The sequence below is a fragment of the Pipra filicauda genome, unplaced genomic scaffold (assembly GCF_003945595.2).
Source record: "Pipra filicauda isolate LSUMZ 115617 unplaced genomic scaffold, ASM394559v2 scaffold827_size71456_pilon, whole genome shotgun sequence".
Taxonomy (NCBI): Eukaryota; Metazoa; Chordata; class Aves; order Passeriformes; family Pipridae; genus Pipra; species Pipra filicauda.
This window is the reverse complement of record NW_024105006.1, coordinates 1-14,677: the sequence shown is the minus strand read 5'-3', so window position 1 is coordinate 14,677 and position 14,677 is coordinate 1. Positions and strand designations below refer to the sequence as shown.

The 14,677-nt window shown below is 59.1% G+C and overlaps 2 protein-coding genes and 1 long non-coding RNA gene across 3 annotated transcripts; 1 reads left to right on the top strand and 2 right to left on the bottom strand.

The window, feature by feature from the left end:
• Positions 1-4,725: 4,725 nt before the first annotated feature.
• Positions 4,726-7,341, bottom strand: LOC113989998. Its single transcript, XR_003541466.2, has 2 exons — positions 6,567-7,341; positions 4,726-4,983 (listed from the first exon to the last, which is right to left on the bottom strand). It is a non-coding gene; the product is annotated as an uncharacterized LOC113989998 (long non-coding RNA).
• A 3,269-nt stretch (positions 7,342-10,610) lies between these two features.
• Positions 10,611-12,358, bottom strand: LOC120325101 (translation initiation factor IF-2-like). The gene is made up of 2 exons (XM_039390471.1): positions 11,753-12,358; positions 10,611-10,976 (listed from the first exon to the last, which is right to left on the bottom strand). The coding sequence occupies exons 1-2, from the start codon at positions 12,305-12,307 to the stop codon at positions 10,626-10,628; spliced, it is 906 nt and encodes a 301-aa protein (XP_039246405.1). The 5' UTR covers positions 12,308-12,358; the 3' UTR covers positions 10,611-10,625.
• Positions 12,359-12,375: 17 nt separating this feature from the next.
• Positions 12,376-14,642, top strand: LOC113997891 (serine/threonine-protein kinase pim-1-like; the record flags this gene model as incomplete). Its single annotated transcript, XM_039390469.1, has 4 exons — positions 12,376-12,898; positions 12,986-13,036; positions 13,242-13,608; positions 14,248-14,642. Coding segments are annotated over exons 1-4 (1,323 nt in total), but the record flags the coding sequence as incomplete, so codon positions are not given.
• Between the last annotated feature and the right edge of the window lie 35 nt (positions 14,643-14,677).

Sequence of the window (14,677 nt, the reverse complement as noted above, 5' to 3'; positions counted from 1 at the left end):
CCACCACGCAGCTTCCCCATTGGCTGCCTCTGGGCAGCTCCCCATTGGCTGCTCCCCGGCAACAGGGCTGCTCTCTTAGCAACAGCACCGACCCTTCAACCTGCACTTTAATTCAACTGGGCCAGTTCCAGGGCAACTCCACATCCTCCCCATCCACCGCAGCTTCACATTTTCCCTTAGCAATAGCAATGGAACATTGGCCCAACAGCAACTTCACCTTTTCCCTTAGCAGAGTTCCAAAGCCTTGGTGCCACAGCCGGGCTGCTGCAGGAGCCGAGCTCCTTGCAAAAGCTCCAGGAGGCACCCAGCAAGCCAGCAGAGGCAGGCAGAGGAGCAAACAAGAGAAAAACTTGTTACAATCAAAAAATGGGAGAAGGTGTGCCAGGCGGATCTCGCTTGGAGACCGGGGAACCAGCCAAGGGACACTCGGGGCCCATCTCGGTGCCAGGAGACCTTTGCTTGGATCCTGGTGAAGGGGCCAGGGGGCATCCAGGGGTCCCACGGCGAGGGGATTTAAGGCCGTGCCCGGGGACTGTGGGGAGCTGTTGCAGGACTGCTGCGGGAGCTGCTGCCACCCCCTTCCCCTGCGGGTTGGGTTTGTTCCTCGGAGGCTACAAGGCGACCAGGGCAGAAGCCCAGCAGAGATCTACCAGCTTGCAAGGCAGCGGCACTTCCTGGTGCTGCTAACTCCTGTCCTGTGCTTTTAACAGTTCCCCTTAGCTTGTCCCACTGCCCTATCTCCCTTCTTTCTCTCTGCTCTTTTGTGTTCCAAAACAAAGTGGAATTCTCGTTTTGGGATCCAGCATCTGGCCTCGTTTGTGCCTTAACCTGGCTTATGGGAGTGTTTTAGAATCTGGTTCCCCTCTGCATCGAAGCGGATCGGAACAGCTGGGGTCCCCAAATGGAGAAGGAGGGGGGTGGGACCCACAAAACTGAGAGAAAGGGGGAGGTAGGACTCCCAGATTTAGTGGGAGCAACTGGGGCAGCTGGAGTTTGGGGGTCTGATGGGAAAGGGGTGGGAGAGGGGGGAAAAGGGACGAGCTTTGCATCGTCAAAGTGAGTGAGAAGGGGCTGAGACCTTGAACTGAGCAGGGGGGGGAGGGGGCCACCCCCAAACCGAGCTGTGGGGGGAGTAGAGGATTGCAGGGAGGGTGGGAAACAGGTGGGACAGTGAGGGAAAGGGTGAGAAAGGGCATAGGGGGTCCCATGGGGGTCCTGTAGCAGGATGCTCTGCCTGGAACGGGGTAAAACAACTCCAACAAGGCCCTGTTTGCAAAACCCCCGGCAGGAAATGAAGAAGGGGAGTCACGCTGCTTTTGGGTTGAATAATGCTGAAACCAGCCTGACTCCTCAATCCCAAAGGGAAACATCCTGAGAGAGAGGGGAAGATGTGGCAGAGCTGGGAAAATCCCCGGGCAAAGGAACAAAGGTGACACCCCTGAGAACTTCTCCAAGGCTGCTGGGCTGGCACAGCCTGGACACACCTGACTGACAGTCCAGCACTTTATACGAGAAAAGCCCCAGCTTTTAAGGGCAGGGTCTTGTGACGTGTCCCATCAGACCCCCAGGGATGGACAGGGACTCCCCCAGTGTGGATCCAACCCCCCTGAGCTCCAGGGAATCCCTCCAAGCCTCATGTGATGGGGGACACAAAGGGACCCCTCGACCTTCTGTCCCACCTCCCTCTTCCACCCTCTCCTTCCTCTTTCCCAACGTCCCCCCAATCTCCAGACCCTCCGTGCTCAGCCAGGGGCTCCCAACCCCTCCCACTTAGGCTGGGGGTCGCAACCCCCCTCACACTCAGTTTTGGGGATCCCACCCCTTTTCCCTTCTCTCCCACCCCTTTCTGATCATCCCGTCAAACCACAGCTTCCCCGTGCTCTGCTCTGGGGGTCCCACCCCCTCAACCGCTCAGCTGAAGGGGTCTCACCCCCTTTTCCCACCTTTTCTCCCCTTTCCCCTCCCTTTTCCCTGTCATCCCCTGTTGCCGGTGGCAGTGGAAGGCTTAGACAAAGTTCATTAAAGAAGTCCTGCCCTTGAGTCCCGAGGTGCAGAAAGGACTCCCTGGCTTTCTAAACTCCTGCTCAGAGAGGAGCCTGGGGGCGGCTGGATCCAATCTCAGTCCTGGATTATGCCAAGGGTTGGAATTTAAGGAATTACAGAGCTGTGATTGAACCACTTTTGTCCTGCAGGTTTTAATGATGGAAAATCAGATATATTGATATAAAATGAACTCATCATTATCACAGATGAACAGACAAAAAATTTTAATCAGAATTATTTACTACACAATCTAAACACTAAAACTACCGGTAGTACAGGATAAGTACAATATAATTGAAGGAATTATACTAAAGCTGGCAAAAAATGAATAACTATTAAGTTGACATTTGATGTAACTCCCCCAGACCAAGGCTCCTGGGGAGATCTCTTTTGCTCACCCTCGAGGACTGACCTTGGGGGGGGTTCCCCAGCCAAGGGGGGAATCTCCAACCATACACCCCAAGAAGGGTTATGTTGGAAGAACCTGCCCCTGGGAAAGGGGACTGGAACTTTACAGTATAAAGTGATGGACTGACAGCCCTTGGACTCCAGGGGTTGCCTCACCATCAGGATGTTAATTCAGGGTTGAACCCAGACTGGTTCCAACATCTCCTGGCCTGGCCTGGGCCCCTCTCAGCCCAGCACTGATACATTTGCAAATAGGGCATTGTCTTGGTCCCATTCCAGGGGGGAATGTCCTGCCACAGTGTCCCAGTGTGCCTGTAATTCCATCCTGCCCTGCAGTGTCACAATGGTCCCTTGATTCCACAACTTCCCAAATGTTTCCAGGTTCCTTTGGTTCCATGAGGCCCCCATGTCACAAAGGCCCCTGGATTCCAGGAGTTTCCACAGTGTCTCAGGGTCCCTTTTTTCCAGGAGGCCCTGCAGGCTCCCAATTGTCCCTTGATTGCAGGAGGTTCCCAAATGTCTCAGGGTTCTTTGGTTCCAGGAGGCCCTGCAGTGTCACCTTGGCCCCTTCATTCCATGCAGGCCCAGGCAGAGGAACCCCAGCACGGAGCCCCCGACCCCCGTCAGCATCTTGGGGGGCGGCGTCCGACGGCAGCTCGGGGTGGGGGGGCAGCTGGGGGCAACTGGGATATACTGGGAGAGACCAGGAGTGACTGGGATCATCCTGGGACTGACTGGGATCATCCTGGGACTGACTGGGCCCTGTGGAACACCCTGAAAGTTCTGGAGGGGCTGTTTTAAGTGAGCTCTGGAAAACTGTCCTGGCTGTGCAGGGCAGGAAATGCTGATGTTCTGCAGGCCCCCAGCTCTGCTCTCTGGCTCCTGGTTTCCCTCGTGCTGGGCAGTTGGAGCCCAGGCAGGGGCAGCCCTACAGGAGGTTGTGGTGCTGCAGGGCCCAGGGGCTGCACCCCGAGGAGCTCCTGCCCCAGGGGCTCAGGGACCTGGCAGTCTGTGCTGCTGGGGGCAGGATCGTGCCCCGGGCTGTGGCTCCTGGGTGCAGAGGAGGAAGGAGAAGCACAGCTTTGGTCCCCACTCTTGTGGCCGGAGGTGCAATAGGCTGGGCTGGGGGTGGTGGCCTGGCTGGTCTCTCTTTGGCCTCGGTTGTGGGGTCTGCAGGGCCAAGTTTTGCCCTGCCCTGTTTGCAGCCTGGTGCTGACCCACTGCTGGGGCCCCCGGGCAGGTGGGTGTTTCTGCCCTGGGCTGTTCTCACTCACACCACATGTGTGTGAGGGGGCACTGAGGTGTTCTCCTGCCCTGGGAGAAATAGCTCTCATTAAAATTTCGGAGATGGCCAAATAAGTGAAACAAAGAACTTTATTAACAGCGTTGGGTGCACCCAACTCGTGACCAGGTTCCAGCACCCCCAGGATGGGAGGGACGAGCCCTTTTAAGACCCTTCGATTTGCAGAACCACTCCCTCGCTCCTCCCATGCCAGGCCTCGCTCTTTTCTTCCTTCACAGGCCATCTTTGCTTTCTGCTGCAGTCCCTTGGTTGTCCCCATCCCCCTGTCAGGTTGTTTCCCTGCCCCGGCCGCACGGTCCCTTGGCAGTGAGCCCAGGCTGCTCCCACCACCTCACGTTCTTCCCGGCTCACCTTGGCACTGCAGCAGTGAGGAAGCAGAACTGTCAGGAGCAGTAGGCAACAATGAGCAGCAATGGGCAACCCCAACAGAGCTGTGTGGAGCAGCAGGTAGGCAGGACTGTAAGCAGCAGCAATCAGGAACTTTAAGCAGAACCACAAGCAGCCCACCAGTCCCTGACCACAAAATGGCTCCTCAGCTTTCCAAACAAAATGGCCCCCAGGTGTCTGCGCACGAGGCAGCCCTGGAAACCCCTGCTTGTGATAAAACCTCCTCCCTGGAGCACAAACCGGGCCATTTGCAGTGGGACCTGCTGGGGGACCTGCCCTGGCCCCCGTGGCTCTGCTCTCTGGGGACAGGGAGCCTTTGGGGACTCTCTCACAAGCCACCCCCACTCATGTCCCGCTGGTCACCCAGGTGGCCCTGGCAGTGCTTGGGAACATGACTGGGATGGGGGGTGTGCCCACCCGTGCCAGCAGGGAAGGGCACAAGTTCCAGGGGGGATGTCCAGGGAGACAGGACACTGCAGAGGAAGGGCCTGGGGGGTGCAGAGTGACAATAGAGAGGGGAGGGCGGATCTTTGGCATCCCCTCCTCTGCTTGCTTCAGGCTTCAAGAAGACACCACAGGAGAAATCACATGGAGAAATATTTATTGATCAAAGACTATTAAAAGCCTCAGAAACAGGGGGGAAAACGTCCTTCCTGGGGGACACCAGTCCAAGGAAACTCCTGGTTTCTGTCCAGGCAGGAGCAGGTGCCCGTGGGCTCCAGGGGGTCAATGCAGATAAAATCACTGGGGGGGCTCCTTCAGCAGCAGCATTTAATGCATTTGGACAGGCCAGGGACCATCTCCATGTCCTGCACAGAAGGGCTTCACCCTCCTCAGGATCCCTGAGTGACACAATGACACCAAAACCCAGGAATGACAGAGCAGCTGCACCGAAAAACTTGGATTTTTCCTTTTTCAAATGTCATTTAACTCACTAAATACATCTCTTGCCTAGGAATGGTACAGCACAGTCAGGCACATAAAGAATTTGAAGGGCCAACACCCATTTACCAATTCCAAATTTTAATGGTTGAAAGAAAGGCCCATTTTCCTTTTGCCCTGTGCCACCAACAACAGGAATCATTTCTGACTAAATTGTCCTTTCCTCCTCTTTCAAACCCAACACGCCACTCCAGGATCTCCCAAGAAATCCATGTTCTCCCTCCCCAGTGTCCATGGAGCAGAGGTTCAGCTGGGGATGACACCTCTGGGCCCTCCCACACACCTTCCAAGGGCAGGAGCCTTCCTGCCTGGCCGGGAGCCCTGGGGGGAGTCCAGGCTGTGGCAGCTCCTGTTTGTCCCTTCCCCACGCACATTCCAAATCCCTGCTCTCACACTAAACCCTCCAAAGCTTTCCAAACCCAAATCCTTTCTTCTGCTCCTCTCTCACTGGGACCATTTCTGCCTCCTTCCCCTGCAGCTGGAGGAACCTCCCCAGCTGCTGCTGCTCCCTGGCATCAAACCACACCTTCCCAAACCCTGACTATTGCTCAGTTCAAAGAACAAATCTAGAGATTTCAGTTCACTTCTCTTTTCTCTGACAAAACAACAGCAACTGAAAAACCGTATTATAATCCACAAACTGAATCTCTAATTCACTAATCACTAATTGAATATCGGCACAATTAACACAAATCCAACCCTTACAAACACCAAAGCTGACACTAAAGAATGCTCTGAACACACAATCCCAGCTTAACAGCTGCTGTGGCAATTTACCTTCCTTCAAATATTTAATGTGCACCAAATGCTTTAAAATGCACACAGGAACAAACTATTGCATTTAACACTCTACAACAAGTGAATTTTCCTTTTTTATATCTATTATGGGCATCCCCGAGTCAGACAGGATTCTAATACTATAACACACACTCCCAGTAACACACACTCCCCAAACACTTCACTTTCTCCAGCACTGACCATTGGGTTTGACAAACACAGTTCCCTGAGCAAAGCCCTCCCCAAAGCAGCTCTATGGGCAAGAGCTCTGTGTGTGACTGATCTGTGGGCAAAGCACACGGGGGCCTGGAACCCACCCCCTGACCCACACCTGGGGCCTGGAACCCACCCCCTGACCCACACCTGGGGCCTGGGGGCCTGGAACCCACCCCCTGACCCACACCTGGGGCCTGGAACCCACCCCCTGACCCACACCTGGGGCCTGGAACCCAACCCACACCTGGGGCCTGGAACCCACCCCCTGAACCACACCTGGGGCCTGGAACCCACCCCTTTCACTCAGTCAGTAGGGATTTCTTCTCATAAGCCAAATATCACACTCCTCCTTTTACAGTTCTAGCATCACTTTCACAACCCAATTCTATTCTATTCTGTTCTAGAGCTCCATTTCTAGGATGCTTAGGTATACCTTTTCTATGCTCAGCAATGCCTTAATAAAATTCCAGGGATCTTGCTTTGAACTCACCAGATCCAGGGACTGAGATCTCCCAGAAGAATATTTTCACTGCTCGCTGGAGTCCTCAGGGTCCCGGAATCCCTGGAGGGTCGACAGCATTGTCCCACCTGGCTCACCAAGAATTGTCCCTGAAAAGCGTTGGGAAGAAATGAAACCCTCCAACACCCCTGGGAAGTGTTGGTGAGCCAGGCACTGCTTTGTTCTGGCTCCCAGAGACAGGGAGCCAATCATTCCAGCCCCACCTGTCCCTTTCCAGACTTTTCACACATTTCTACATTTGAACAAACAAACAAATTCATGTTCATTGCTTCTAATTTACCCCAATTAATGAACTAATGAATTCTCTTCATTAATTAAGACTCTAATTAGTAGTCTATCCTTAACTGGCTAATTTGGTCCACCTTCTTTGGTCCTCTTAGCCCTCCTCCTCAGACACAGAGTCTCCAACTCTCAGGCTGCAATGTCTTTGTTAATCCCCTCTGGACCTTCTGGTTCCTCCAACAGGTCCTTGAAGGACCAGGAATTTAAGATCCCAGATGTCCAATCTTCAGCTCCCTCGGGCTTTGTTTATGGAAGCTCATCAGAGCCAGTGCAGAGAAACTCCAAGTTTGGGTGCTTTAAAGATCAAAGCGACAAGAGCCCGTGAAAAGAAACCCGGTCAGCTGCTGCCACTGACTAAAATTTGAGGCAAGTTGGATCATTTCCAACAAGACCAACCCCCACCGCGGGGGGGACCCCGCATCCCCCCGCCCACCGCCGGGGCTCTGCCGGGAACCGCCACCGGGACACCCCCAAAACCAAATCCCCTCCCGCGGACCCCCCACGATCCCCCCCAGGGGCATTTGCGGCTCAGCTTTGGAGTCCTTCCAGCTCCAAATGTCTTCCCCTGCAAAGAACCCCCTTTCCTGCAGCCCCACCCCCAAAGCAGTGCTCAGCCAATCCGAGCGCGCAGCGCTGATGACTCATCAGTTGCCAGCCAGACCCGCAGCGCCCAGCGCTCCCCGGACCCCCCCAGGGTCCCCCCTCGGCCCCAGCGCCCCCCGGGACGGGAATTTGGGCAAAGGGGAGGTGGGGGGTGCCCAGGCCGGGCCCCCCCGCGCCGCCCCGGCCGTGGCGGCTGCGGCGGGGGCCGAGTGCGGGCGGGAGCGGCCAAGAGCCCAGCGCTGCCCCATCCCGACCTGCCCCAGCTCCCACGGGAATGGGAGGAGTGGGAATAGGAGGGGAGGAGAAAGAGAAGGAGGGAGAGGAGGAGGGAGAGGGGGAGGAGGGGAAGGAGGAGGAGGAGAAAGAACGCACGTGGATGCACCGCCCGCTGTATCCGCAGCCCCCGCGTCCCGGGAGCATCGCCCCCCGCATCCCGCAGGTGACCGGGGAGGGGGAGCTCGCCCCAAATATCTTGAGGGGGATGTTTGGATCTTGCAGGACCCCAAAGCTGAGCCGCAAATGTCCCTTGGGGGATATTGGGGATCCCCGGGAGGTGTTTTTTGGGGGTCCCGGGGTGGGTTCCCGGCACAGCCCCGACGATGAGCAGGGGGATGTTGGGTCCCCGGAGCCACGTGGCGATCGCCGGATACCGGCGGGGAGTGGGGGGGACACGGGACAAACACACCGGCTTTGGGGACCCCTGGGACAGGCGGGGGTTGGAATCTGAAACGGGGGCCCGGAGAGGGGGAACTCCCGGCAGTCTGGAGAGGAGGGGGGAGCAGCGAGGGCGGTGGGGGGAGCCGGGACCCCCGGCAGCCTGGAGAGAGGGCTGGACACCTTGGGATCGCCAGCACCCCGAAGGCGAGAGTCAGGGGAGAAGGGACCCTGGGACCCCGAAACCCCCCGACCACCCTAAAAGGGACCCCGGAGAGGGGAGCCCCCGGGACCCCCGGGACCCCCAGCAGCCCAGAGAAGGGGGATCCCCAGAATGGCAAAGTGAGGAGCCCATAAAGGAAGGACCCCTGGGATTCCCGGGATCTCCGGCAGCCCAGAGAGGGCGGGAACCCTGGAGAGGGGGTTCCCCAATACATGTGAGACCTCCAGCAGCCCACCCAGGAGGGACCCCAGAACCCCAAAGTGGATGGACCAGCGAGGGGGAACTCCACTGCTGAGAGGGTTGTTTTGGGCTGAATCTTGGTGGTTTGGAGGTGATTCCTGGTGATTCCAGGTGACTTCTAGAGATGGAGCTGGGCAGGAGGGTGTCAGAGACTGGAACAGTTAATGATTTCTGCATTCTAAGAGACTTCTGCAGGCTTTTGACTTTCTGATGGGCAACTGGGCCCATCCCCCCTCCTCCAGTGCAGAAGATGTCAAGCCCCGAAAAGAAAAGGTGGGAAGAGACCACGAACTCCGCGCCAAAAAGGGAGACAGCACCCTATGGAAACAACTCCCCGCCTTGGGGGAGCTGCAAAGGATATAGATACTGACTGGTGACTTTGGGGGTTTTGGCGGGGTTTTTCTTCTTCTTCTCCCTCACCGCCTGCGGATCAAGACGTCGCTGGATCCAGTGGGCGGTGATTATACCACTCTCACCTTTCCTTTTTTTTCTCTTGCTCTCCCTTACTCTTACCCTGTCTTTCTCTGCCCTAGGCATTTGTTTTCCTCCTCCCCCGAAAGGTTATGACAGCACCCAAAATGTTAACATCCCTATTGATACAAAATTGTGAAAATAAATCTTGTCAATATATGTTTTCAGACACCGATTATTTAGTGTCGTTTCGCTTTAATCCACCCCAAAGGAATTATTGATAAAACCTGGGTTACCCCCCCTCTTTTCCTGGGGTGGGTTGTAACAGAGGGACCGCCAACCCAATGCACCCACACCTTGTTTTCCCTCCTAAACCAGGAAAAATTCATCCCTTTGGGAAGTCTGTCTCTAAACTCTATGGCATGAGCCTGTAAGTCTGATATATGTGTATTAGTTTGAGTTACTCTGGGCAGAAGGGAATGAGTTTACATAGAATAATTCCTTCCCAAAGCTTGGCCAGATGGAGGAGGAGGCTGCGAGGAAGAGGAAGATGCCCCAGGACCCCCAGGCAGGTGAGGAGGAAGTCAGTGCCCCTTTGCCCTGTCTTGTCCTGTATCTCCCAGCCGAGCATCGCCCCCGGCTGCAGGACAACCCCGCTGCCGCCGCCGTCCTGCCGGGGCCGGAGTTGGGGGGATGTCCTTGGCCTTCCTTCTGGGCCGGAGGCAAATCCCCTCCCTGTCCTTCTTCCCTCCTGCCCCAGGCCCCGAGCTGAGGACGGAGAGCCCGGAGGACAAATCCCCCCGGCAGAGCCTGGTGGGAGAGGCCGTTTTGAAGGGCTCCACGGCGCAGGAAGGCAGCGGGGAGGGAAAGCCACGAAGGTGCCCCAGGAGGAGGGTCTCCAAAGCCAGCCCAGGATGCTCTGAGGAGGAAAGACCCACCCTGTGCCGGGAAGGGGACGAGAGCTTGAGCCAGAGCCCTGACCTGGACGTCCATGAGCAGCTTCACACTAGGAAAAAGCCCTTCAAGTGCTTGGACTGTTGGAAGAGCTTCAGCCAGAGCTCCCACCTGATCTGCCACCAGCGCACCCACACTGGAGAACGGCCCTACAGGTGCTTGGAATGCAAGAAGAGGTTTCAGACCAGCGGGAATCTCCTCCTGCATGAGCGGACACACACAGGGGAGAGGCCCTTCCTCTGCACCCACTGTGGGAAGGGCTTCATCCAGAACTCCCACCTCGTCAGCCACCGGCACATCCACAGCGGGGAGAGGCCCTACAAGTGTGGGGAGTGTGGGAAGAGCTTCAGCCAGAGCTCTGCCTTGACCTCACACCAACGGACCCACCAGTAAGGGAAGCATTAAAGGTGCCTCGACTGTGGGAAGAGCTTTGTCTGCTGCTCCAACTCCATCACCCACTGGAGGAGTGATGTCTTCCCACATTGGGAAGACACCTGGCTGGTGGTCTCCACATCCTCCTGGTTCCCCACAGGCACCTGGGTGAACACAGTGGGAGAAACATCCATGGGGTCACAAACTGACCTGGGAAATTCAGTGGGAAGAGCTGATTTGTTGAATTTAAAACAAAGACATTCAACAAAGACATCTAAAGCCCCACCATTTTACTGGGATTTGGGGTCATTTGGAGATCCAGGGGAATATTTGGGAGGATTTGTTGTTTCTGGTGGGATGTGGGGGAGATTACCCCAAAATGGGGGTTCCCAGGCCGGGCAAACGGGGCCACATTGTCGTAGTTGTGCCAGCAGTTCATGTCCCCTGATCCTGTCTGTTCTCCAGGAACTCCCCTTGGCTGTTCCAGTGCCTGGCCTGGATCTCCCCACACGGGGTGTCCCCCCCAGGTGCCCAAATCTCTGCTGAAGTGCCTGAGCTGCTCCCAGTTGGAGATGTACCCGGGCAGGAACCTCTCCCGGTCGGGGCCGTTCACTCGGCTTTTCCCAGGACCTGGAACAGCCCTGGGTGTGCAGGGACACAGGGCAGGGGGTGCCCCCCCAGCAGCCCTCAGCCCCCACAGCAGGTTGGGAGATCAGGGGGCCACCCCGGACCCCCCTTTCCCACCCCCCTCTGCCCCACAGCTGCTGCAGCACCAGTTACTGGGTGGGGGAGTCCCCCCATCAGCCCCCCAGGGACGGACAGGGGGCTTGGGCACCTGTGCACAATCGTCACCAGAGCAAGCACACAAAGGGTTACAGAAGCAGTGGACATTCCCAGGGCGGATCTGCCCCCTCCCAGAGCCCCAGGGAACCGCTCCAGGGCTCAAGTGATGGGGGACAGGGGAGACCCATGTGGGAACCCCCTGCCCTCTGTCCCCCTGCCCACTGTCCAACACCCCTTTTCTCCCCTCTCCCACCCCTTTCCCATCATCCCCACCGTCCCCAGCTCCCCCCCAGCTCGGTTTGGGGGTGTTTCTTCCCCCTGCCCTGCTCGGTTTCACAGTCTCAGCCCCCTCCTCACTCACTTTGGAGGTCCCAGCCCCCCTTTTCTCCCGTTCTCCCCCCTTTTCCCATTGTCCCCTGAAAGGCAGCTGTTAAATATTGGGTGCTGAAAAAGCTGCTCCATCGTGTCCATTCCAAATTAAGCCTGCATTTCTTAGGAGGGACTGGCATCCAAAGGGCAGCAAGAAGAGTCTTCTAATTCTCTTCTGCTTGATCCTCTCTGCAGCTGCCCATTTTCCCTCAAACCAGGCGGGAAAACAGGAAGAGCCCTGGTGTGGTCGGGGAGCAGCGCTGACCCCAAAGGGCTGCATTTCCCCTGCCGATGCTCCTGCTCTGCCCTCCCCCGGGGCTGGCTCTGCCTGGCGCTGGCCGGACGTGCCGGGGCTCCTCACTGAGCAAAGCCCTTGCCAAAGTTGAGGGGCAAGTGCCGAGCCCGGCTGGCCTGGGAGGAAGCGACAGCAGCGTGGGCCGAGCGGGCGGGATGGGGTCCGAGCAGCGGCGGGAAGTTGCAAACTTGGCAGCCAAGAAGTTGAACTAAAGTGAAGCAGCTCCAAAAGGCCGTGGTCTTGGCGTGGGGCGGGAGGAAGGGGAGCTCCGTGACTGCGGCCGGGGCTGGTTGGGAGCGGAGCGGCCGGGGCTGCCCCCGGGGCTCGCGGGGGCCAACGGGGAACGGACAAACGGACCAACGGACCAACGGCCCCTGCGCTTCGGCAGCAGCAGCGGCAGCAGCAGCGACTGTAGCGACGCGCTCTCGTCTGACTCTTGTTCGGGCTCTCCTTGCTCGAGCTCTTCGTCCTCCTCTCCCTCTCCCGGTGTCCCGCTGTCCCAGTGTCCCTGTGCCGGTGTCCCATTGCCGGTGTCCCTGTGCCAGTGTCCCACTCCCGCTGTCCCTGTCCCGTTCCCGGTCCCCCCTCCCCTTGCCGGCCCGGGCCATGGCCCCGGCCGTTCCCCTGTGCCGGGCGGGGCCGCCCCGTCCCCGGCCCTGGGCGGCCCGGCGCGGTCTCGCCCTCGCCCGGCTCCCGGCGCGCCGGCTGTGGCGCTGCTGGGCGCTCCTGTGGGGCTGGCTGTGGGACGGGCTCGGCCTCGCCGCCCCTTGGCTCCGCCTGGCTCGAGCCCGGCACCTGCCGGGGCCGGCGGGGGCCGCGGGCGCCGCGGCCGCTGCCGCCTCCTCGGCGGCTTCCCCGGCCAGAGCTCCGCCGCTCGCCAGCCCGGCCGCCGGCAGCGAGCCGCCGCTGCCCGCTGCGGCTGGGGAAGCCCGGGCCGGGCCGCTTGAGGGGCGCTCGGGGGCCGTGCCGGGCCCCGGCCCCAACGCTGACGGCCACGTCTCGCCCGCACCGAAGGCCAAGGAGCCGCTGCACGAGCGCTACCGGCTGCATTCGCTGCTGGGCAGCGGCGGCTTCGGCCGCGTCTACGCGGGGACCTGCCTGGCGGACGGAGCCCCGGTGAGTGCAGCAGGAGGAGGAGGAGGAGGAGGAGGAGGAGGGCGGGACGGGCGGCGAGCTCAACCCGCCCTTCCCCTCGGCTTGCAGGTGGCCATCAAAGCCGTGTCCCGGGATGGCATCCGGCGCTGGGGCGAGCTGGTGAGCGAGCGGGGCCAGCGGCAGAAAGCGGGGCGGGACGGGCGGGGACGAGCCGAGGCCCGGCAGGGTGGAAGCCGCCGGGACACCTGGAGGGAGAGTGGCCGTGGGCTCCGTGGGGGACGGGGAGCATCCAGGGCTGGCCGAGGGGGAGCAGGCAGACAGGCACGGCATCAGCCCCACTGACGACCCCGTGGTCCCCCCGCAGCCCGACGGCACCCGGGCCCCCCTGGAGATCGTGCTGCTGGACAAGGTGTCCAATGGCTTCCCTGGGGTCATCCAGCTCCTGGAGTGGTTCGAGCTCCCCAACGGGTTCCTGTTGGTGATGGAGCATCCGGAGCCGTCTCAGGACCTCTCTCGCTTACTGAGGGCGTGGGGGTTCCTGCCGGAGGAGATGGCGTGGGGGCTGTTCCGCCAGGTGCTGCAGGCCGTGCGGCACTGCACCAGCTGCGGCGTCCTGCACCGGGACATCAAGCCCCAGAACATCCTCCTCCACCTGGCCAGCGGCGAGGCCAAGCTCCTGGACTTTGGATGTGGCACCTTCCTTAAGGACACGGTCTACACCCAGTTTGCAGGTGAGCCCACAGCCGGGGGATGCTCCTGGTGCCGGGCATCGCATGGCCATGCCCAGGTGTGGCAGTGGAGATTGCCCCTTTGGCCGAGGGGGAACAGGATTAGTTCTTCAGCCAAGTTGCTTTTGGATGGGGCTGGGGGTTACAGTGAGACAGGCCCCGGCCTTGGCGACAGCCTGTGCCACCCACCCTGTCCCGGGCTGGGTCTGGGGCAGGGGGGAGCCAGCCTGACCAAAACCCCCATGAGGGTAGCAGAGAAGGGGGTCAGAACTGTGCACCAGATGGCTTGGTGTGCAGGCGAGGAAGGGCTTGGGCTGCTCCGCTCGCCTTGTTTGCCTTGGCTTATGATGAATTGTTGGGGGCAGTGCAGTGGGGCGGGGAGAAGGCACGGCTTTTCCCCACCACTGGGTGGGTTTTTCCCTTGCATGAAATGGTTGGGCCTTGCCAGGGCTTCCGCTGCCCTCTTGGACACCAGCGGCTTCTTCTCCAACCCAGAGTTTGTAACCAAGAGTCAGGGGCCGGCGAGAAGGCAGTGGGTCACAGCGTGTGCCACTGGGGCAGGCCCCACATTGCCAGGGCTGCTGGGGTGAGGCTCTGGGAGCAGGCAGCATCCACCTGCTGAACTGCGTCTGTATTCCGTAGGAACACTGTCATACAGCCCGCCAGAGTGGATCTACCTCAAGCGCTACCACGGCGAGGAGGCGACCATCTGGTCCCTGGGCATCCTGCTCTACCAGATGGTCTGCGGGAAGCACCCTTTCCGCAAAGGCCCCAACACCATCTGGGACCAGCTCCCGTTCCCAGCACGGGTCTCTCCAGGTGGATACCAATCTTTGTGGCACGGGGGGAATAACGGTGTTGGGAGAGGGCAGCGGGCTCACGAGGACGCCGCTCTTGAAGCTGTTTGTGTCCCATGGGTGGCTGGAGGAGGTGGCCTGTGTCCTGCCATCCTGCTCTCCTCCAAAAGGGAGAATCGATGGAGAAGTTTGGGCACAGCTCTCAGCACAGCCAGCACAGCCTGGGCACGTGGACAGTGGGACAGAGGGGACAGGATCCTTCTCCAACTGACCGG